The 24407-nt window shown below is 44.1% G+C and overlaps 1 protein-coding gene across 2 annotated transcripts in view; it reads right to left on the reverse strand.

Annotated features, from left to right (window-relative positions):
* Window positions 1–12224: 12224 nt before the first annotated feature.
* LOC144611767 (transmembrane protein 87A-like) overlaps window positions 12225–24407 on the reverse strand; it is a 52453-nt gene continuing 40270 nt past the window's right edge. For both annotated transcript variants that reach the window (XM_078431018.1, XM_078431017.1), the window contains exons 19-21: window positions 23602–23654; window positions 19528–19558; window positions 12225–14419 (exon numbers count right to left, since the gene is read on the reverse strand). In XM_078431018.1, coding sequence (XP_078287144.1) covers window positions 14378–14419; window positions 19528–19558; window positions 23602–23654 — 126 coding nt within the window. In that variant the 3' untranslated portion in view covers window positions 12225–14377. The remainder of the gene's footprint in view (window positions 14420–19527; window positions 19559–23601; window positions 23655–24407) is intronic.

Genomic DNA, 24407 nt, shown 5'->3' on the forward strand with positions numbered 1-24407 from the left:
TGAAAGCATCCAACGAACTGGCCTCCACTGCCTTCTGAGGCAGAGAATTCCACACCTTCACCACTCTCTGACTGAAAAAGTTCTTCCTCATCTCCGTTCTAAATGGCCTACCCCTTATTCTTAAACTGTGGCCCCTTGTTCTGGACTCCCCCAACATTGGGAACATGTTTCCTGCCTCTAATGTGTCCAATCCCCTAATTATCTTATATGTTTGTGTTAGACTAAGTGCTGGAGTAACTCAGCAGGTCAGGCAGCATCTGTGGAGAAAATGGATAGGTGACGTTTCGGTTCAGGTCCTTTCTTCAATAAACTGAAGATGCCGGAAAAAGTTGTCTTGACCCGAAACATCACCTATGCAAGTTCTCCACGGATGCTGCCTGACTCGCTGAGTTACACCAACACTGTGAGTCCTTCTCTTTGCTTCTCATTCTACAGATGCTGCAGGTTTTAACTTTGCGACATTTTTAGTTTTCAGCTTTTAAGGGTGGCACAGCGGTAGAGTTGCTGCCTTACAGCGCCAGAGACCCGGGTTCGATCCCGACTACGGGTGCTGTCTGTACAGAGTTTGTACGTTCTCCCCGTGACCTGAGTGGGTTTTCCCCTGAGATCTTCGGTTTCCTCCTACACTCCAAAGACGTACAGGTTTGTAGGTAAATTGGCTTGGTATAAATGTAAATTGTCCCTCATGTGCTTAGGATAGTGTTAGTGTGCGGGGATCGCTGGTCGGTGCGGACTCGGTGGGCCGAAGGGCCTGTTTCCGCGTTGTATCTCTAAACTAAACTAAACTTGTGTTTTCCTTAACAAGGAGCTTTCGTTAGGCATTCACAGTTCACAAAGTATTATATTAATCAAACTGCAATTCATGCAGTCTGCAAACATCGCCCATCAGATTACAACATTGTTAGTGGTCGCTTTCAGTAGAGTCCGTCATGCTTCTTTTGTGCTCTGTTTAGTCAAGTTGCAACACCCCTTCACCCATGTCCATTTCTCTTTAGGGTGTGTTGGAGAGGATGTCGGGATCGTTGACTATGTGGACACTGCTAAATGCTTACTGCACATTAACTTTGCTGGCTAAATGCCTCAGTGGAGAATTGTGCATCGCTAATTCACAAGGCCAGATGCTGAGTGCCTGCAATAGCCAAAATATAGGTACGGTTGAGCCACAATGACTGAAAAACATAAGTAAGTTATCTGCCTTGCAGCGCCGGAGACCCGGGTTCGATCCCGACTACGGGTGCTGTCTGTACAGAGTTTGTAAGTTCTCCCCGTGACCTGCGTGGGTTTTCTCCGGGATCTTCGGTTTCCTCCCACACTCCAAAGACGTGCAGCTGTGTAGGTTAATTGGCTTGGTGTATGTGTAAATTGCCCCTAGTGTGTTTAGGGTAGTGTTAGTGTGCGGGGATCACTGGTCGGTGCAGACTCGATGGGCCGAAGCTGCCTTTCTGCACTGATTCTCGAAACTAAAGTAAAGTCTCAACCCGAAACGTCACCTATTCCTTTTCTCAGAGATGCTGTCTGACCTGCTGAGTTACTCCAGCTTTTTGCGTCCAATCCCATCCTTTATTCTTTCTCCAAAGACTCACTGCTTTCCTTTATTTTTTCACCCATTGTTGAACTTTCTACCTCACCTTTAGACCACTTCAAACCTCAGCCACAGCCTCAAAGGTTTCACCAGAAACTTCAAATTTCCTTTTAACCCTGCTCAAATGCAAGGGAAGAATTTCCCGATCTTCCAATCCCCCTCATTGAGACTCTAGCACTTTTTCTATCTGCACTTTCTGTAACATAATATTCTGGACTGTGTATATTTTCTCTCTTGCACAACCTGGTATACTCATTTGATTTGCCTGGGTAGCACTCAAAATAAAGTTTTCCACTGTGTCTTGGTACACGTGACAATAACAAACCAACACAAACAGGTGGAAGATATCTACATCTATATACTAAAACTCATGTTTGTTTGTTTGGATGTTTGTCCTGAACTACAGCCAAAATGGTACACGATAGTGGACAATTTTAGGCCCGCCTTACTCACCATCGTCCCTTTGGTGCTAATAGATCATGTTTCATTGAAATCGGTGTTATATTTTTAAAGTTATTCACATTTTAAAGTTTAAATCTATCTCCTAGGAGGGAGGGGGGGGGGAGGGAGGGAGGGAGGGAGGGGGGAGGATAAGGGGGGGGTTGAGGAGGATGGAGTGGGGGGGGGAGGGAAAGGGGGGGAGAATGGGGGAGGGGAAGGGGGGGTGGAGGGAGGGGGAGGGGGATGAGGGAGGATAAGAGGGGGTTGAGGAGGATGGAGGGGAGGGAAAGGGGGAGGGGGAGGGAGGAGGAGGGAGGAGGAGGGAGGGGAGGGGTGAGGAGAGGGTGCTGCACCAATGCAGGAGAGGTTTGGGCCCAACGAGTCCACTTGGTCTAGTATATCACTAAAATTCTCATCTTGTATATTCGTATATTTGTTTGTGCGTACCCGAAATACAACCAAAATGGTACACGATAGAGGGACAATTTTAGGCCCACCTTACTCACCGTTGGCCTGCGGTTTAAATGGTTGTTATATTTTAAACTTTATTCACTTCTTAAACTTTAATAAATCCCTTTTCCACTTGCCCTGCCCGTCAGCTGTTTTCGACGTGACACTGGGAACCCAACTGCCTGCGCTGTTGGGGCCCGTTGATCAAATACTTCTCCCTCTAACTTCCTATCTCCATCTATATCCTTTCTTTGTCCCGCCCCCCTGACATCAGTCTGAAGAAGGGTCTCGACCCGAAACATCATCCATTCCTTCTCTCCTGAGATGCTGCCTGACCCGCTGAGTTACTCCAGCATTTTGTGAATAAATACCTTCGATTTGTACCAGCATCTGCAGTTTTTTTCTTACACTTAATCTTTATCACGCAGTTAGAACAAATATAATGTTCTTATATTTGTCTAAAGAACACAATATAACTGTATATCTGTACCACACAGTATAACTGTATATCATATTATCACACAGTGTACGGTATATCTCAGTATCACACAGTATAATTGTATCAGTATCACACAGTGTATCTGTAAATCCCAGTATTACACAATATGTTGAAAGACTGGAGCGACTAGGCTAGTATACGCTGGAATTTAGAAGGATGAGACGGGATCTTATTGAAACATATAAGATTATTAAGGGATTGGACACATTAGAGGCAGGAAACATGTTCCCAATGTTGGGGGAGTCCAGAACCAGGGGCCACACAGTTTAAGAATAAGGGGTAGGCCATTTAGAACGGAGATGAGGAAAAACCTTTTCACTCAGAGAGTTGTAAATCTGTGGAATTCTCTGCCTCAGAAGGCAGTGGAGGCCAATTCTCTGGATGCTTTCAAGAGAGAGTTGGATAGAGCTCTTAATGATAGCAGAGTCAGGGGGTATGGGGAGAAGGCAGGAACGGGGTACTGATTGAGAATGATCAGCCATGATCACATTGAATGGCGGTGCTGGTTCGAATGGCCGAATGGCCTACTCCTGCACCTATTCTCTATTGCCTATAATATAATTATATGTCCATATCACACAGTATAACGGTATATATCTGTATCACACAGTATAATTGTATCAGTATCACACAGTGTATCTGCATATCCCAACATTACACAATACAATTATATGTCCATATCACAATAGACAATAGACAATAGACAATAGGTGCAGGAGGAGGCCATTCAGCCCTTCGAGCCAGCACCGCCATTCAATGCGATCATGGCTGATCACTCTCAATCAGTACCCCGTTCCTGCCTTCTCCCCATACCCCCTCACTCCGCTATCCTTAAGAGCTCTATCCAGCTCTCTCTTGAAAGCATCCAACGAACTGGCCTCCACTACCTTCTGAGGCAGAGAATTCCACACCTTCACCACTCTCTGACTGAAAAAGTTCTTCCTCATCTCCGTTCTAAATGGCCTACCCCTTATTCTTAAACTGTGGCCCCTTGTTCTGGACTCCCCCAACATTGGGAACATGTTTCCTGCCTCTAATGTGTCCAATCCCCTAATTATCTTATATGTTTCAATAAGATCCCCCCTCATCCTTCTAAATTCCAGTGTATACAAGCCCAATCGCTCACACAGTATAACGGTATATATCTGTATCACACAGTATAATTGTATCAGTATCACACAGTGTATCTGTAAATCCCAGCATTGCACAATGCAATTATATGTCCATATCACACAGTATAACGGTATATATCCGTATCACACAGTATAACGGTTTCCACGTATACTATCCCAGTATAACTGAGTACAACTTTAGATCCGAGTACACAAAGTTTAACTGCATATCGCTGTATCACACAGTATGTATCAGTGTTATGCAGTATAAATGTATATCACAGTATGGTATGGTATCACAGTATATCACTGCCCAGCACTCTCCCACAAATTTTCGCTGGTCTTCTCCCCAGTGTCCGGAGCTCAGTGGCCAGGATGGTCTCAGCCAGGACTGTCCCTGTCTGGCCCATTGCACCTCTCTCGCTGCCCATTCAACCCCCTCCTGGGACGTCCTGAGTGGGAGAGTGGAAGACTCGCACGTTTGCATCCCATCGCCACTCTGCAAACCCCTTTAACCCAGGCAAGGCGTTGCAACTCGGTCCCTGCGTTAAATACAAACACCCTTCCCCTAACCCTCCCTCCTTACCTGAAGCCATGGTGTGTTAGTGAGACCGGGGCCAGGGGCGCCCAGGGTTATTTATATGACAGGGGGCGGGTGCTGAGAACTGCCACTCTTTTACAGTCTCAAAGAAGTGCCAACTTCAATTGCTGATCTGTGATCCGTACGAGTACATTTAAATAACATTGCATCACTTAAGTTCATTGAAAAATCAAAAAATATCCACGATTCAAATTGCAAAATGCACAGCGTTACAAATTGGGGGAAAAAAATACATTCCCAGCCCCAGAGACCCGGGTTCGATCCTGACCTCGGGTGCTGTCTGTGTGGAGTTTGCACCAAAGGGTGCTGTCTGTGTGGAGTTTGCACCAAAGGGTGCTGTCTGTGTGGAGTTTGCACCTAAGGGTGCTGTCTGTGTGGAGTTTGCACCTAAGGGTGCTGTCTGTGTGGAGTTTGCACGCTCTCCCTGTGACCGCGTGGGTTTCCTCCGGGTGCTCAGGTCTCCTCCCACAACCCAAAGACGTGCGGGTTTGTAGGTTAATTGTCCCTGTGTAAATTGTCCCGAGCGTGAAGGAAAAGTGGGATAGCATAGGACGAGCGAGAATGGCTGAAGGGTCTGTTTCCTTGCTGTATCTCTAAGCTAATATTCCTGTGGTTTACTGCTCAGAACTAAATTGCTACATTTTTTTAGTTCAGTAAAGAAAATCATTTCCTCCACTTCCAATAAATGTTCTTAACTTTTGTAACGTAGTGCAGCTGATAGAGCCGCTGCCTCCCAGATACAAATTCGATGCTGACCTGGGGCGTGGAGTTTGCACGTTCTACCCTGCTGCCCCCCCCCCCATGCTCAGATTTCCTCTCACATCCCAAAAACGTGCAGGAGAGAATAAGTTGGGAGTTGGGATAAATGGGTCCCTTTCAGAATGGCAGGCAGTGACTAGTGGGGTACCGCAAGGCTCGGTGCTGGGACCGCAGCTATTTACAATATACATTAAGGACTTGGATGAAGGGATTAAAAGTACCATTAGCAAATTTGCAGATGATACAAAGCTGGGTGGTAGTGTGAACTGTGAGGAAGATGCTACGAGGTTGCAGGGTGACTTGGACAGGTTGTGTGAGTGGGCGGATGCATGGCAGATGCAGTTTAATGTGGATAAGTGTGAGGTTATCCACTTTGGTGATAAGAATAAGAAGGCAGATTATTATCCGAATGGTGTCAAGTTAGGAAAAGGGGACGTACAACGAGATCTGGGTGTCCTAGTGCATCAGTCACTGAAAGGAAGCATGCAGGTACAGCAGGTAGTGAAGAAAACCAATGGAATGTTGGCCTTCATAACAAGAGGAGTTGAGTATAGGAGCAAAGAGGTCCTTCTGCAGTTGTACAGGGCCCTAGTGAGACCGCACCTGGAGTACTGTGTGCAGTTTTGGTCTCCAAATTTGAGGAAACGATATTCTTGCTATTGAGGGCTTGCAGCGTAGGTTTACCAGGTTAATTCCCGGAATGGCGGGACTGTCATAGGTTGAAAGACTGGAGCGCCTCGGCTTGTATACACTGGAATTTAGACGGATGAGAGGAAATCTTATCGAAACGTATAAGACTATTAAGGGGTTGGACACGTTAGAGGCAGGAAACGTGTTCCCAATGTTGGGGGAGTCCAGAACAAGGGGCCACAGTTTAAGAATAAGGGGTAGGCCATTTAGAACTGAGATGAGGAAAAACTTTTTCAGTCAGAGAGTTGCGAATCTGTGGAATTCTCTGCCTATATCTCTTGAAAGCATCCAGAGAATAGGCCTCCACTGCCTTCTGAGGCAGAGAGTTCCAACTCACAGATTCACAACTCTCTGGGTGAAAAAGTTCTTCCTCATCTTCGTTCCAATGGCCTACCCCTTATTCTTAAACTGTGGCCCCTGGTTCTGGACTCCCCCAAAATGAGGAACATGTTTCCTGCCTCTAGTGTGTCTAATCCCTTAATAATCATGTTTCAATAAGATCCTCTCTAATCTTTCTAAATTCCAGTGTATACAAGCCCAGTCGCTCCATTCTTTCAACATACGACAGTCCAGCCATCCCGGGAATTGACCTTGTGAACCTACGCTGCACTCCCTCAATAACAGGAATGTTCTTCCTCAAATTTGGAGACCAAAACTGCACACAGGTGTGGCTTCACTGAGTCCCTGTACTAAGTGAAATGTATTTGTTCTTACTCTTGGGCTGAGGAGGAGCTTTAGCGTTCAGTTGTGTACATAAGGGCAGTACAGAGTCACAGCGGTAGAGTTGCTGCCTTACAACGCCAGAGACCCGGGTTCGATCCTGACTACGGGTGCTGTCTGTACAGTTTGTCTGTTCTCCCTGTGATTATGTGGGTTTTCTCCAGGTTCTCTGGTTTCCTCCCACACTCCAAAGACATACAGGTTTGTAGGATAATTGGCTTTGGTAAAATTGTAAATTGTCCTTAGTGTAATGTACTTAGTGCATCCGCTGGTTGGCACGGATTCAGTGGGCCAAAGAGGCAGTTTCCAACGCTGTATCTCTAAGGTCCAAAATAAAAATAGAAACAACACTATGAGTCTTTCCATTTATTGTTCAACATATCCAGGAGTTGCCCATCTGTGCTTTTATAAATGCAACAAAATACTTTTTTCAAAAATTAAAATAAAATATAAAAATAACAGCTGTAAATATATGACTGTAGGATTAGTCGAGAAACTCAAGTAGACCACCAAGCATGTATCTGCGCCTGACGACAAAATGGTGGGATTTGAACTCATGCCATTATTCAAAGAATAATATCTCAAATCAGGGCTCCTACTAAGGGTTGCCAACTATCTCACTCCCAAATACGGGACAAGGTGACCTCACCCAGCCAGCGGCCACGTGCTCCCGCTCCACCAATGGCAGCCGCCCAGGCCGGGATGCGGGTTGCTATGCAACCTCCGTTAGGCGAACACACTCCATTAGCCTACACTGTCCCGGCCCGCTAACCAATTTAGCCCAAAATACAGGATGTCCCTGCTAATACGGGACAGTTGGCAACCCTAGCTCCTACACAAGTCTCATCCAGTTTACAATGGAGCAGAAGTTCATGACATGCACGCCCTGATAAATAGAAAAGATTTACGTTTTCAAGCTGCAAAATAAATACACCAATTTTGTGACAGCATTCTTGTAGGCAATTTTAGAGTTTTAACAAAGTTTGTAAAGCTTTAAATTTGTAGAGTTTTACAATTAGATGTGGCAACAGGTTTATTCCCATGATAATTGAGAGAAAAGCACTGGAGAAGAATTTGAAAAGATATAAATGTCTCTTCCTAACTCTACCATGACCAGACTCTTCTTCCATTTTCATGGTCCAATCTTCTCCCCAATCGAGGGTATTTTCAGTCTCCTCAAAGCTTGCCAATTTCCAAACCAACTTTTAAATCATTCTCGAGTTCCCAATTAAAATGGAATTATAATGAATTAGGCCAGCGTAATACAAATAGTATTTCCTAATTCATTGATCGCATTATGTCCATTCACGTGTGCAAACAGGTATTATAGCAGAACAATGTGTACACAAATGCCTTTCTTCTCTGAACCTATTGGTACGAGTTGAACACAAGCCTTTAGTGGGAGTCTAGATCCAGAGACCATAGCCTTAGAATAAATGGACGTACGTTCAGAAAGGAAACGAGAAGGAATCTTTAGTCAGAGGGTGGTGAATATGTGGAATTCATTGCCACAGACTGCTGTGGAGGCCAAGTCAATGGATATTTTTAAGGAAGACTAACAGACATTTGTTTATTAAGGGAGTCAGGTGCTATGGGGAGAGGGCAGGAGAATGGGGTTGAGAAGGAGAGGTCGATCAGCCGTGATTGAATGGCAAACTTGATGGGATTAATGGCCTTATTCTTCCCATAGAACTTATGAACTGTCATGTAGGAACCAGGAGATCTAAACGATTGAATTTGACACAAAATGATGGTGTAACTCAGCGGGCCAGGCAGCATCTCTGGAGAGAAGGAATGGGTGACGTTTTGGATCGAGACCCTTCTTCAGACTGAAGTCAGGGGAGGGGGGTGGGACAAAGATAGGAGACAGGAAGACTAGTGGGAGAACTGGGAAGGGGGAGGGGATAGAGAGGGAAAGAGGAACTCTCTGAAGTTAGAGAAGTCAATGTTCATACCGCTGGGGTGTAAGCTGCCCAAGTGAATACGAGGTGCTGTTCCTCCAATTTGCGCTGGGCCTCACTCTGACAATGGAGGAGGCCCAGGACAGAAAGGTCTGATTGGGAATGGGAGGGGGAGTTGAAGTGCTGAGCTTGGTTGGTTAAGGCGGACTGAGTGGAGGTGTTGAGCGAAACGATCGCCTACAGAGTTGGTGTCCTGTATACATTTGATTTATGTTTAAACTGTATCAGCTAGGTTCTAAGGAGCAAAAGAGTGTGGGGTTTAAAGCTTTCTCACCCATCTCCCTGAAGACTTGGGGCGGTTGACAAGGGGGTTGCAGGGGGTATTAAAAGTCATTCGGATGCAATAAGAGATTGCTACTTTGGAATTGAATCCGAGGGTCTGGCTGCAGTTAAACAAAGGCCCCCTTATGTTCCATCTGGTTGCTATTGAGTCGGGCAACAGAAAATAGCAAGTTCCATTCCCAGCACGAGTAGCCCTCACCCAAAACATTTTCATTAAAACTTCAGCCTCAACATCCTGAAATAGCATCCTAGGAAAACATTTAGAACCAGTTCCAAACATGTTATTTACAGCTAGGTCAATCCAACAATAACTACACACAGGGGTTCATTATGTTCACTGAGCCTTGCCTCGAGACCAGAGTTTGTTTTCTCTTTACATTAGAGATAGAGGTCCCTTTAATACAAATGCACTATTTACATGCCATGCAAATTTCTTCAGGATTTGTGGCTCTCTGTAAAAGAGGAAACTGTCAAGTAGGTTCACAGAGAAAAAAAAAACTTCCTTCGGTTTGATGATGGGACACACATGACTCCAAGTGTCAGGCAGATGAAGAGGTTGCCAGGTCTCCTGATACAAGGATCATTCTTCATCCTCCCTTCTTTGCTCCCACCTCATTGCAACAAATAGCGTCTCCATTTTCCGTGCTGATTGGCGTTCCCTTTCTGCTGGTGTTTGTGGAAACCTAGTTCCTTCCCCAGGTAAAACAAATATCCCTTCTCCCAAAGATAGTAAAGAAAATAAATACACACACACACTCCACATTGATTAAAAAAAATAAAGCCCATCTGCACAGAAATTGGACGCACATGAAATGTTCTATTTCACCCTTTCTCCTGGTTTAGTTCCACACTTTTCTCTACCGCATTTTACTAATAATGCAAACACTGAATCCCTCTGTGATCAAAGCAACATCCTGTTGTTAGACAGCATCCAAATTATTGGACTGCCTTTAGAAGGATGAGAGGGGATCTTATTGAAACATAAGATTATTAAGGGATTAGACACGCTAGAGGCAGGAAACATGTTCCCAATGTTGGGGGAGTCCAGAACCAGGGGCCACGTTTAAGAATAAGGAGTATGCCATTTAGAATGGAGATGAGGAAAAACTTTTTCACTCAAGAGAGTTTTGAATCTGTGGAATTCTCTGCCTCAGAAGGCAGTGGAGGCCAATTCTCTGGATGCTTTCAAGAGAGAGTTAGATAGAGCTCTTAATGATAGCGGAGTCAGGGGGTATGGGGAGAGGGCAGGAACGGGGTACTGATTGTGGATGATCAGCCATGATCACATTGAATGGCGGTGCTGGCTCGAGGGGCTGAATGGCCTCCTCCTGCACCTATTGTCTATTGTCAGTTCAACTGAACTGATTGTGCAAGTTGACAGCAAGATCGCACCAACAGGCAGCCAAAAATACAAACTTTGTGTAAAAAGACTGGAGCAGATTAAATCTTTTACCGGGGGAGGGGGGAAGAGAGAACAGCAACTAGAATAATGTGCCCTCATGCTTGTCTGCAAATTCCAAACTATTGGATACACATGCAAAAGGATTTTAACTGCTCTCTGCTTCAGCTGAATAGTTAACAGCTGCAACTACGTGCGGCCATTTAAACATTCCATCGGCACCGACTCAAAGTAAATTAAACAAAGCTTGAGATCAAGCCTCAACTCTGCATCAGACAAGCAACAAGCACTGTAGGATGCAGGTATTAAGGGAGTTAATTTTGAAACAGCGCAATTTTAAAATCTATACAGTATGCATTAAGCCAGATGCTCAATGAGTTTTAAGATCCCAGCACAGTAAATATTGGCAGCAACGAAAAGAATTTTCCTCAACTTATGGAAGGAAACAAAACCAAAACAATAACAAATACTGAAACTAACTGGTTATACACAATGTTCAATGAAAACCCATTCATTACTTCTGCTTTCAATTAAGAAACCTACAGCATGGGAACACACCCTTCAGCCCTCTGAGTCTGTGCTGACTATTGACTATCAATTTGCACTAACCCGACATTATTTCCATTCTTCTGCACGTAATACCGCATGGAAACAGGCCCTTCGTCCAAACCGATCACAATGCCCCATCTACACTAATTCCATTTGGGCCATATCCCTCTAAAAACCTTTCCTATCCATGTACCTGTCCAAATGTCTTCTAAATGTTGCGACATAACCTGCCTCAATGACCTCCTCTGGCAGCTTGTTCCATACACCCACTGCACTGAGAGAAAATGTTGCCCCTCAGATTCCGATTATATCTTTCCCCCTCACCTCAAACCGATGTCCTCTGGTTCTTGAGTTCCCCTACTCTGAGTAAAAGACTGCACCCTCACTCCATCTCTTCCAATTCTCTCCCCACAATCTCATCAACAGCATCCTAGGTGAGGATTAAACCTGGGTCACTGGAGCTGACTTGAGCAGCTCGATAGCTGTGCCACCACAAGTGTATTCATTCAAATGGGATTGAAGGTGCAGGCTACAGTAACGTTTGATGTTTTGCAACACATTGGGGGGGGGTGAAAGGGTGGTGTCCACAGGTGGCATGGCGGCACAGTGGGAGAGTTGCTGCCTCACAGGGCCAGAGACCCGGCTTCCATCCCGACTACGGGTGCCGTCTGTGAACTGTGTGGGTTTTCTCCAGGATCTCCGATTTCCTCCCACACTCCAAAGACGTATAGGCGTGTAGGTTAATTGGCTTGGTATAAACGTAAATTGTCCCTAGTGTGTGTAGGATAGTGTTAGTGTGTGGGGACCACCAGTTGATGCTGATTCGGTGGGCTGAAGGGCCTGTATGTCTAAACTAAATTAATCTGGAATTGCTCACAAGTTCTGAAAAAATGTTACTGCTTCTGTGCTTAATTATGTTTCTAAGGACCTTCTTGGTCGGTAGGTTAGTTAGCCAGCTCACAATCTCTAGATGTGATGTTAGTGGGTGAATAGAGGGTGTGCAAAAACACCTGTGACTATTCACAAGTTGTGACTATTCACCGATCCAAGTCCTGACCACAACCTGTAGAAAGTGAGGAGATGAACAAGATAAACACCACACAAAAGAATGAAACCAGCCTAAATTGTATCTCACAGCCATGCAAAATTGAGCTACAATTGCAATTCTTTCAAAAGCCTTTTACCAAATAGGATTTATTTGATATTCACAAACGTTGTATATATCTGCTTATAGTACCATTACAGAGCACAATCGATGTTAAAAACATACACGCACCTTATATAAACGCCTGGTAAGCAGCACATACGGATAGAGTTGTGGACCTGGGATAATGGTGACAACTACAGAACCACATCAACATTTCATAACAGCCAGACCAAACCAGGTCCAATCCAGGCTTTGAAATTTAACATCAAGAAGTCGTCACAGAGAGGAAGGTAGGAGAGGGTATGGAAGAGTTGTACTGCTAACTCCAGGCAAAGTCTCTAGCTAGACAACAAACTTCTTTACAAATCTAATTAGGGACAAGCTACAGCTTGTTTGGAAGAAACCTGGCTAATCTCAGCCAGTTAACAAAGCGAACCTACAGATCCCTATAAGGGTCATGCTTACAATTCAAGGTTCGAAGCATCAAAACCTGAACCCATCCTCATCACAAGTCCTGTTGGACAACTAGTACAGTTCTTTAAAGTATTACGAGATCTAAAAAAAAAAGTATTTTATAATAATTTAAAGCTGTCTTAAACAAAGCTGGTGAATAACTTTACATGGCAAAGTTATAGTGACCTTTTTTTTTTGTACAGAAATGTAATTTAAAAATAAACAAAAAGTTAACATGGTGGGTGGCAGATCCAAATGGAATATTTGAGGTTCATCTCATTGTTATCATTCATGCTGTGTGGCCAGCTATTCGACGACATGGTCAAGTTAGTGAGCATGTTTATGGAGTCAACAACAGAGTTCTGTGCTCAGAATCATCGCCAATTCTGATCCTTCCCAACTCAGAGCTGGGTTGGAACATCAAAGCACTAAAACAACCAAGCTGCCCACTGGGATTTCTAGGGCGGGATTGGAAAATAATTTCTCAGCTGTGGTTTTTTAATCTTTCCCCACCCCCCTCACAAGTGCCTGGAGGATTCCCTGTACAGGAAAGAAATCAAATTACCAGTGCACTTAAAGACTCCCGACACATGATCTTAAACATTACAGGTGTGGCTGCATTTGCAAGAGACACACACACACACAATCAAGGCTGCCTCCTTCAGAATCCATTTGGGAGAATTTCAAAATGCACAGAATTCATCGTTATATTGAAAGATACATAGCTTGTGGCACTATCGGCCCCCAATGTAATGAAAGGATGAGCAAAACCCAGGGCTATTTATTGTTGTTAACTCACGACATATTTTACTTTTCTTCACCCTCACCTCCCGCCCCACCATTTTACACAGTAAAGTCAGATGATGGAATAAAAAGGAAGTGCAGATGCTGGTTTATACCAAAGGTAGAAACAAAATGCTGGAGTAACTCAGCCGGTCGGGCAGCATCTCTGGAGAAGCCAGGTGATGGGTTGTTTTACAAGCGCACGGCATGTTGTGACACACACCATGATGCTGCAGGCTTCTATTAAAGCCACAAAGTATAACATGGCTTTAAGTAAAAAACAAAACAATAAGCTCAAGTGAAACCTCAGTTTTTCCTTTGCGCAAAAATACCATTTGAAAAATGCAAATATTTAAAGTTGCATGTTATTATCATCCAACAGCAAATGATTAAGCTGTTTTTTTAGCATTGAGATAGAGGAAATATATCCATTAGTTTAATCATTAGTTTTAGTACTTTGCAGATGAAAGTGGCTGGCTTTCGTTACTACTATATGTCTTAAATTAGGATTTTAAATTATTTTGGTCAGGGATATCTTACAAATACTCAGCCCAACAACCCTTCTTTATCTGTGCAGTTTATTTTACTTTGCCCAAGTGTTGATAAAATGGCATTTCGACAGCTTTGCTTAGTTCTAATTTGAGTCTTGTCCTTACCAACAAAAACCCTCTTCTCCTTTGCACGATGCTGGTGGCATTTCATGGAGTTCAAACAATTTCAAACTTGAGGGGAAGTGTCGCATGTTTAAAAAGTCCATTCAATAATGTGATCGGTGAAAGCTTCTAGCATAAAATAGCGTTTACGCTATTGCAAAAAGTCACGTCGCAAGGAATGTTTTGCACATTCTTTTTTTCTTCTGCATTTTGTAAAAAAAGTGTCCAAATGTCAAATCCATTAAGTGTTTTCAGATTGCAAGGTAATTCAACGTCTGTAACATACGTCCAAGCGATTATTCCATTTTGGAGATCTCAAATTTGGTATTCATTATTTCCTGAAACAAGAGAGACAAAAATGTGATTGTGTAATAAATGTAATATTTCAATTAATTCCACCAGAAGTGAAGATTAGAAAAAAACGGTAAAATAAGCGGCACGGTGGCGCAGCGGTAGAGTTGCTGCCTCAGAGCGCCAGAGACCTGGGTTTGATCCTGACCATGGGTGCTTGTCTGTACGTTCTCCTGCGACCTGCGTGGGTTTTCTCCGGGATCTCCAGTTCTCGAGAACACTCCAAGGCCGTACAGGTTTGTAGGTTAATTGGCTTGTCATAATTGTAAATCATCCCAAGGATAGTGTTGGTGTGCCTTGCTCAGTGGGCCATTGGGCCTGTTTCCGCGCTGTATCTCTAAAATGAACTCGAAACTAAATACAGGAAATTTGAAATAAAAACAGAACACTCAGCACGTCAGGAAACACATGTGGCAGAGAAACAGAGTGAATGTTTCAGGGCAAAGACACTTCATTAGGACTGGGAAAGAATGCAGAGTCACCCAGAGTAGGGGTGATCAAGAACAAGGAGACTTAGGTTTAAGGGAAGAGGGGAAAAGATTTACCCGAGAGGCAACTCTTTCCACACAGCGGTGGTTAAATGGAACGAGCTGCCAGAGGAGGCAGGTATTACAACAGCATTTAAAAGACATTGGACAGATACGTGGATAGGAAAGGTTTGGAGGGATATGGGGAAGAATGAAGGCAGGTGGGAGGTTTAGATGAGCAATCTGATCAAATGGGTCAATGAGTTAGAGGATGATTATTTACCTCTGTGGTGTTACTAATAACAGAGCCATGGGCCATGCCCAGCATGTCAGGCAGTACTATTGCAGGGAGAAAATCAGAGCCACCAATTTTAGTCAGAGGGTGGTGAATCTGTGGAATTCATTGCAACAGAAGGCTGTGGAGGCCAAGTCAATGGATATTTTTACAGCAGAGATGGGTCGATTCTTGATTAGTATGGGTGTCAGGGGTTATGGGGAGAAGGCAGGAGAATAGGGTTAGGAGGGAGAGATAGATCGGCCATGATTGAATGGTGGAGTAGACTTGATGAGCCGAATGGCCTAATTGTTTTCCTATCACTTAGGAAAAACTGCCGGGGACAAACACCGAAAAAAAAATGGGGTTGCCGCAGGTAGACAACTTGGTCAACATGGGCAAGTTGGGCTGAAGAGCCTGCTTCCATGCCATATAACTCTCTGACCTAGATTGTTGACTTACAACAGGAACAGCAAGTATTGATGGAAACAGAAAGCGAGTTACTCAGCAATGGAGAATATTGTGCCTGGAAGGCTGTAATATGTCTGGAGAGATTGGGTGCTGCTCATCGTGCTTGCTTTGGGTTCATTGTATCAGTGCAGCAGGCTACAGGTACAGAGATTAGATTGGAAGTGGAATGGGCAATTAAAATGTGAGGCAACCAGAAGCCAGGGTCATTGCCACAGACTGAAAGCAATGTGATCCTTAATCTGTCTTTGGTTTCTCCAGTGTAAAGGTACTTGCATTATACGGAATAGAATATTCTAGAAAAGTGCTTCAAACGGGTGTATGGTTCACCCAAAGGTGAATGGAATTATTTGGGGGTGAATGAAACTAGAGGGGTGAATTTATTCAGATATTTATTTATTTTTTTCTCACAAGGGAGAATAAGACGAAAATCACAAAAAAAATATAAGAATAAGAGGATTGGGACTCTTTTAAAGAGCAACAGGAGATGACTAAAAAGGCAATACGGGGAGAAAAGATGAGGTACGAGGGTAAACTAGCCAATAATATAAAGGAGGATAGTAAAAGCTTTTTTAGGTATGTAAAGAGGGAAAAAATAGTCAAGGCAAATGTGGGTCCCTTGAAGACAGAAGCGGGGGAATTTATTATGGGGAACAAGGAAATGGCAGACGAGTTGAACTGGTACTTTGGATCTGTCTTCACTAAGGAAGATACAAGCAATCTCCCAGATGTTCCAGTGGCCAGAGATCCTAGGGTGACGGAGGAACTGAAGGAAATCCACATTAGGCAGGAAATGGTGTTGGGTAGACTGATGGGACTGAAGGCTGATAAATCCCCAGGGCCTGATGGTCTGCATCCCAGGGTACTTAAGGAGATGGTGCTAGAAATTGTGGACGCATTGGTGATCATTTTCCAATATTCTATAGATTCAGGATCAGTTCCTGTGGATTGGAGGGTAGCTAATGTTGTCCCACTTTTTAAGAAAGGAGGGAGAGAGAAAACAGGAAATTATAGACCAGTTAGTCTGACATCAGTGGTGGGGAAGATGCTGGAGTCAATTATAAAAGACGAAATTGTGGAGCATTTGGATAGCAAACAAGGATGACAAGGTTCCACATAGGAGATTAGTGGGCAAAATTAGAGCACATGGTATTGGAGGTAGGGTACTGACATGGATAGAAAATTGGTTGACAGACAGAAAGCAAAGAGTGGGGATAAATGGGTCCCTTTCAGAATGGCAGGCAGTGACTAGTGGAGTACCGCAAGGCTCGGTGCTGGGACCGCAGCTATTTACAATATACATTAATGACTTGGATGAAGGGATTAAAAGTACCATTAGCAAATTTGCAGATGATACAAAGCTGAGTGGTAGTGTGAACAGTGAGGAAGATGCTATGAGGTTGCAGGGTGACTTGGACAGGGTATGTGAGTGGGCGGATGCATGGCAGATGCAGTTTAATGTGGATAAGTGTGAGGTTATCTACTTTGGTGGTAACAATAGGAAGGCAGAGTATTATCTGATGTCAAGTTAGGAACAGGGGACGTACAACGAGATCTGGGTGTCCTAGTGCATCAGACACTGAAAGGAAGCATGCAGGTACAGCAGGCAGTGAAGAAAGCCAATGGAATGTTGGCCTTCATAAGGGCGGCACGGTAGCGCAGCGGTAGAGTTGCTGCTTTACAGCGAATGCAGCGCCGGAGACTCAGGTTCGATCCTGACAACGGGTGCTGTACTGCAAGGAGTTTGTACGTTCTCCCCGTGACCTGCGTGGGTTTTCTCCGAGATCTTCGGTTTTTTCTCCCACACTCCAAAGACGTACAGGTATGTAGGTTAATTGACTGGGTAAATGTAAAAATTGTCCCTAGTGTGTGTAGGATAGTGTTAATAGTGTTAGTGTGCGGGGATCGCTGGGCGGCGCGGACTTGGTGGGCCGAAAAGGCCTGTTTCCGCGCTGTATCTGAAATATGAAAATAATAAAATAAATATGAAATAACAAGAGGAGTTGAGTATAGAAGCAAAGAGGTCCTTCTGCAGTTGTACAGGGCCCTAGTGAGACCGCACCTGGAGTGCTGTGTGCAGTTTTGGTCTCCAAATTTGAGGAAGGATATTCTTGCTATTGAGGGCGTGCAGCGTAGGTTTACTAGGTTAATTCCCGGAATGGCGGGACTATCATATGTTGAAAGACTGGAGCGACTAGGCTTGTATACACTGGAATTTAGAAGGATGAGAGGAAATCTTATCGAAACGTATAAGACTATTAAGGGGTTGGACACGTTAGAGGCAGGAAACGTGTTCCCAATGTTGGGGGAGTCCAGAACAAGGGGCCACAGTTTAAGAATAAGGGGTAGGCCATTTAGAACTGAGATGAGGAAAAACTTTTTCAGTCAGAGAGTTGCGAATCTGTGGAATTCTCTGCCTCAGAAGGCAGTGGAGGCCAATTCTCTGAATGCATTCAAGAGAGAGCTAGATAGAGCTCTTAAGGAAGTGGAGTCAAGGGGTATGGGGAGAAGGCAGGAACGGGGTACTGATTGAGAATGATCAGCCGTGATCACATTGAATGGCGGTGCTGGCTCGAAGGGCCTCCTCCTGCACCTATTGTCTACAATTTAGTGGAGGGTGAATGAAATTTTGTGGTAAAGACTCAAGGGTGAATGACTCTGAAATAGTTTAAGAGGCACTGTTCTAGAACACCAAATAGGTTGGATTATTCCCTTTACAACTCCCTAGCCTACTCTTCATTGCCTCCCATCTCATGGTACTTTTCTTTGCAACCGAAAAACAACGCCAATCCATTTCCCTCCACAAATGCTGCCTGACCCGTGGAGTTATTCCAGCAAATTGTTTTGCTCACAATTCCGCATGGCATATCTGGCCTCACCCTATAACATATCATGTTGTGTAATGAACCTGATCTGATAAGGGGACTTGTGTAATGAACCTGATCTGATAAGGGGACTTGAGGTAAAAGAGCCATTAGGAGGCAGTGACCACAATATGATAAGTTTTACCGGAAGTGTCAGTATTGCTCTTAAGGATAGTGGAGTCAGGGGGTATGGGGAGAAGGCAGGGACGGGGTACTGATTGAGAATGATCAGCCATGATCACATTGAATGGCGGTGCTGGCTCGAAGGGCCGAATGACCTACTCCTGCACCTATTGTCTATTGTCTTCCCTTCCTTTGCAACTTAAAGCCACGTTTTAAGAAGTCTTTGACATGAGATATTAACTCTGTCTCTCTCTCCACAGCTGAACCGCTGAGTGTTTTCATTTTATTTATCAATTTTACTGATTTGCTGTGGAACTGAACTGCAGTCTGTTCATCTTGCCGAAGAGACTGTATAATCTTTAGTGGAAATTGTGTTGCTCCAATGTTTATCAAGAGGTTAAAAAAAAAGTGAGAAGCTGGGCCAGTCCACGGGATGAATCAACTACCACAAAGTTTCTGTTAATTCTTCCAAGGACAGGCTTCCTAGAAATTAAACTGGTATTTTTGAAAGTATATCAAAAGAAATGCTTTTGAATACTTTGATTCATTTAAAATTTCCTAAGAAATTGGCATTTATAACAGTTTTTTTTGCACAACTGTGTTTTATTTAAATTTATTGAACTTTAAACAAAAATGTTTGTTTATTATATCATCTATTGAGAACCTTGTTGTCATGCTGCAAGTAAAGATTTTAATGTTCTGTTTTGGTACAGGTGGTGATAAAAACACTCTTGACTCTTGGGCAAACGTGGACAATGCAGGATATAGACCCAGACACAAAGCACCTTTCCAAACTTGCTAAGCTCGAGAGCTCAATATGGCATAAAGCTGCTGGACAAAAGCCCCATCTAGAACAGTTAACAGCCTAAAAGGCGAGTTATAAAGTGTAGTAATATTACCTCATCTGAATCCAACAGGGTTGGCAGTGCGCTGGAAAATAATAAACAAAATTAAAAAGTAATGTCACTGTATTATAACACTGTGGCTCAAACAAGGAAAGGCGAGAGCTAGTTGGTTAAATGTTGCATTCGTTCAATTCAAAATTAAATCACATACTACCCACATATTAAAAAAACGCACACTTGGCCATTGTTTGCAACTTGTCAGCTGCTTTATACTGTGTTGTTGTTCGTCCTTCGGGTTGGAAGATGACCATGACTTCACTTTCTAGTTGGAGGATTGGTGACTGTGGGTCCGGAAGTGACTGGCGAGGCCAATCCAGGCCCGGAAGTCGCGCCCACACGTAGGACACAAGTGGATGGGTGCTGCAGTGGAAGTAGCCCGGGCCTTGTGCGCGGTGCGTTTCCTCTGGGCCTCTGCAGTGCATCTGTTCTCTGCTGCACGGGCTCATGTGGTGAGCTTGCTACGCCAGGTTGGACGGTCCAGAGCAAGAGACTCCCAAGTGCTGAGGTTGATGGCCAAGTCTTTGAGGGACACTTTCAGGCAGTCCTTAAACCGTTTCTTCTGTCCTCCTACTGAGCGCTTGCCCTGACACAGTTATACTGTAATCACGAGCTGGTAGTCCTTGACTGCCAAATACCTATCCTTCATTTGAGACTAAGCAGCAAGTGTTGGAAGGCTCTTTAATTGCAGGACGATTCGTAGCAGAATCTAACACCATTCTCTCACCTATAATCTCTTGCTGATCACCACCCAGTGACCCAGACTGCTGTGGGCATCGAGGTTAGCCCTCTTATCTAACTACTCGGCAAAATGAGAACAGGAAACACAATATAACTGGCCAAAAGGTCAATAATTCTACATATCTTTACAGCACTTGGAAGTACTTGTGTCATTACAGTACATTGGGAGGTTGAAGGGGGGGACCTCTTTGAAACTGAAGGAATAGTGAAAGGCTTAGATAGAGTGGATGTGTAGAGGATGTTTCCACTAGTGGGAGAGTCTAGGACTGGAGATTATAGCCTCAGAATTAAAGGACCTTCCTTAAGGAAGGAGATGAGGAGGAATTTCTTTAGTCAGAGGGTGGTGAATCTGTGGAATTATTTGCCACAGAAGGCTGTGGAGGCAATGTCAATGGATATTTTTAAGGGCAGAGATAGATTCTTGATCAGTACGGGTGTCAGGAGTTATGGGGAGAAGGCAGGAGAATGGGTTAGGAGGGAGAGATAGATCAGCCATGATTGAATGGCGGACTTGATAGGCTGAATGGCCTAAACCTGCTCTGATGATATCTTATTTAAACAGGCCTCGGCTGGGAACCACTTCATATCAAGTAGTTGGCATCGGCCTGCTGTACTTGCTGTTTTCATTAGTAGAGGGAGTCCTGAGAGTATCTGTGGTAAGAAACTAGAGATAACTTGAAAAATTTAAGATTCAGGAAGAGGATGGTAATTGTTGATTAGGGTTATTGTTGTTTAACCAGCAGTTTGTTTAATGAAAGCAATCTATTTTGTAATCCGACTCTATCGTAAATTTAAATTCACGTAGCTTATACGCACTGTCTAAGCTGGAAATACAGCAGTAAATAATCTGTAGGGTGTGAGATTCTGCAGAGGCCGTCTATTTCTTCATTTAACATAACCAAGAATTAAAAACAAGGAACTGCAGATGGTAGTTTACAAAAAAGGACACAAAGTGCTGGAGTAACTCAGCGGGTCAGGCATCGGCCCTCCTCACCCCTCACCTCTGTTCACATAATACTGCCATGCTTTATCCTGGCTATCCCCCTCTTCTAGATTTCTCTTATCTCCCCCCCCCAACCCCTACTGTCAGTCAAGAAGTGTCCCAACCCAAAACGCTATCTATCCATATCCTCTAGGAATGCTGCCTGACCTGCTGAGCTACTCCAGCATTTTGTATTTTTGTCTAACAAAACCAAGATCTTTTCACACAAAAGTGTGCAATGAAATACCAAATTTTGAAATTGAATGCGATATTTTAAAGAAACATGCCAGCTCTGATTCTAGATCAGTGTTGAGCAGAGTCAAAGGAGCTCAGTTTAATCTTTGTTTTCTCCTTAATTGTCAACTGGGTATTTTTTTTACTTTGTTGCTCATCGAGTCCAGTCGGCCTTGTGATCTCATTCATCCTCCAGCCCTCAAGTTGATTTACCAGTTCTGTGACTGTGCTGCTATTGAACTGGCCCCGCCGCGGGCTTTCATGAGCGTGCTGAGTAAGCCTTTCACCTGCACAAAGTTAACCTGTACAAAGTGAGGTGTGGAGGCACAACCCTATGATTATGGTATTTTCAATGTACTTGCATGCCACGTTGGTTCCAGAGGCTTTAGGGTTTGTCTACTTAGCACGTGAAGCCTGGGTCCGGCGGATTGCGCGGAGGAAACCACCAGAAGGTTCAACGGGCAGAAAGACAATCCCAGCAAAGCGCCATGGAGCGCAAACAGGGCAGAGTGAGATACGTAGGTCACTTCTGACCATCCACTGCATCCTGACCTGTCCCCAGCGGTCTCGACTACGTCATGCTGCTGGAACCCCATAGGCCGGGACGAGAGAGTGAGGCCGACGATCTGAGCAACTCCCCCTCACTTAAATCCAAATCAAGCGCAAGTCACGACTTCAACCTCGGCCAGCGTACCGCGCGAGGCTGGCGGCGATCCCAATCAGCGGCCGAAATAATAAGACTGAAAGTGAAGTCATGGTCATCTTCCAACCCGAAGGACGAACAACAACGATATCTTCGTACAAAATTTAGCATGGCACAGGTTAGCACAAACTGCCTTAATCCAACCATTTTGTATTTGCATTTATTTTGATATTGCCAGTGTTTATGATAGTTTTTAGACTTAAAGGCTGAATCAAAAGTAGTAAAAATATTCCTTGGCCTAATATTATCCTCCACCCATGTAGTTGTATTTATGGATATGTATTTATGAATAACTAACTAAAATGTGTTATCCAGTTTAAAAAAGGACCCATGTAACACATGTAAAGCCACCATGAAATCCTAAAGGGCTTGATAATGAATTACTTTTTATAATGCCAGCAGTGCAGTGACGTGGGAAAAGCACATTAAGTGCACAATTATGGTTGTATAACAGGCATATATATCATGGCTGTAGCTGCTTTAGCCTGGGGTTTAAACATTACCTAAAAAATCTCTTGCTTTTAGTTCCATTGGATATTTTATTTCTACCAGTCTTCCTTAAAGACAACACCTTTAACAACACAGCGATCACCCAAGTACTGTATTAGCACGGGAAAGACTTGATAGAAACCCGAGGGGCACCTTTTTCCACTGAGGGTGGTGGGTAAATGGAATGAGCTGCCAGTGGAAGTGGTTGAGGCAGATACTACAATGAAACTTGTTTCATTGTCTGAAGAAGGGTCTCGACCCGAAACGTCGCCCATTCCTTCTCTCCTGAGATGCTGCCTGACCTGCTGAGTTACTCCAGCATTCTGTGAATAAATACCTACAATGAAACTTATTTAGGGGCCATTCACATCCATCTAGCAATGAGTTGAAATATATACAGAGTAGCTGGACTACTTCCATTGATCAGTCTGAAGAAGGGTCTCGACCCGAAATGTCACCCATTCCTTCTCTCCTGAGATGCTGCCTGACCTGCTGAGTTACTCCAGTACTTTGTGAATAAATACCTTCGATTTGTACCAGCATCTGCAGTTATTTTCTTATACAATGAAACTTAAGTCATTTGGACAGCTACATGGACAGGAAAGTTTTATGGACCAAACAAAGGCAGTCTAATGGGCATCTTGATCTGCAAGGGCAAGTTGGGCCGAAGGGCCCATTTCCATGCTGTATGTTCCTCTGATTCGGAGTACATCAGCCTTGATGTGCTATTGAGGATACCGGGATTCGATGTTAGATACACAACCAGGCCCAGAGGTGAGAGTGACAAACCTGACACCTGAAAGTCATAAAACCTCATACTTCAATAATATCATTTAAAAAACTTAAATTGGAAAATACAAAACATTATAATGCTCCAAAATGGAAGATGTTGCCATAGTTTTGTTATCGTTGAGAAACTTACACGTCAGTTAGTGACGATGGGATATTCTCTTCAACCCACTTGAGGTCTTCATCCTGTGGAACAGCAAGCATTCACATTAGGGCTCATATATTGATATGTGAGAACAGAGTTAAAAGGGGAAGGGTGTAAAAGTAAAGGTGCCAAGAGTTCAGACATAAAGCTTCCTTGTAGACGTAGGGTCCATTCACATCCATCTAGCAATGAGTTGAAATATATACAGAGAGTTGCTGGACTACTTCCGTCGTTGCCAACACTTTCCACAATCTTTCTCGCCACAATGCTGCACCTCACCCTAACACACACCACCTGCTGCTGGGGTAGAGCAGAGGTAAAGTTAAATGGGGAAATGTTCCACATACACTGCCTCCACTCTGGAACGCAGGCCACTCCAACCTCTGTAACCGAGTTGCAGTATTCAGATGATGGAGACACAAGAGACTGTAGATACTGGAATGATGAGCAAAACACCAAGACAATAGGTGCAGGAGGAGGCCATTCGGCCCTTCGAGCCAGCACCGCCATTCAATGTGATCATGGCTGATCATTCTCAATCAGTACCCCGTTCCTGCCTTCTCCCCATACCCCCTGACTCTGCTATCTTTAAGAGCTCTATCCAGCTCTCTCTTGAAATGCATTCAGAGAATTGGCCTCCACTGCCCTCCGAGGCAGAGAATTCCACAGATTCACAAATCTGACTGAAAAAGTTTTTCCTCATCTCAGTTCTAAACGGCCTACCCCTTATTCTTAAACTGTGGCCCCTTGTTCTGTACTCCCCCAACATTGGGAACATGTTTCCTGCCTCTAAC

Source organism: Rhinoraja longicauda, chromosome 41 (assembly GCF_053455715.1).
Source record: "Rhinoraja longicauda isolate Sanriku21f chromosome 41, sRhiLon1.1, whole genome shotgun sequence".
Taxonomy (NCBI): domain Eukaryota; kingdom Metazoa; phylum Chordata; class Chondrichthyes; order Rajiformes; family Arhynchobatidae; genus Rhinoraja; species Rhinoraja longicauda.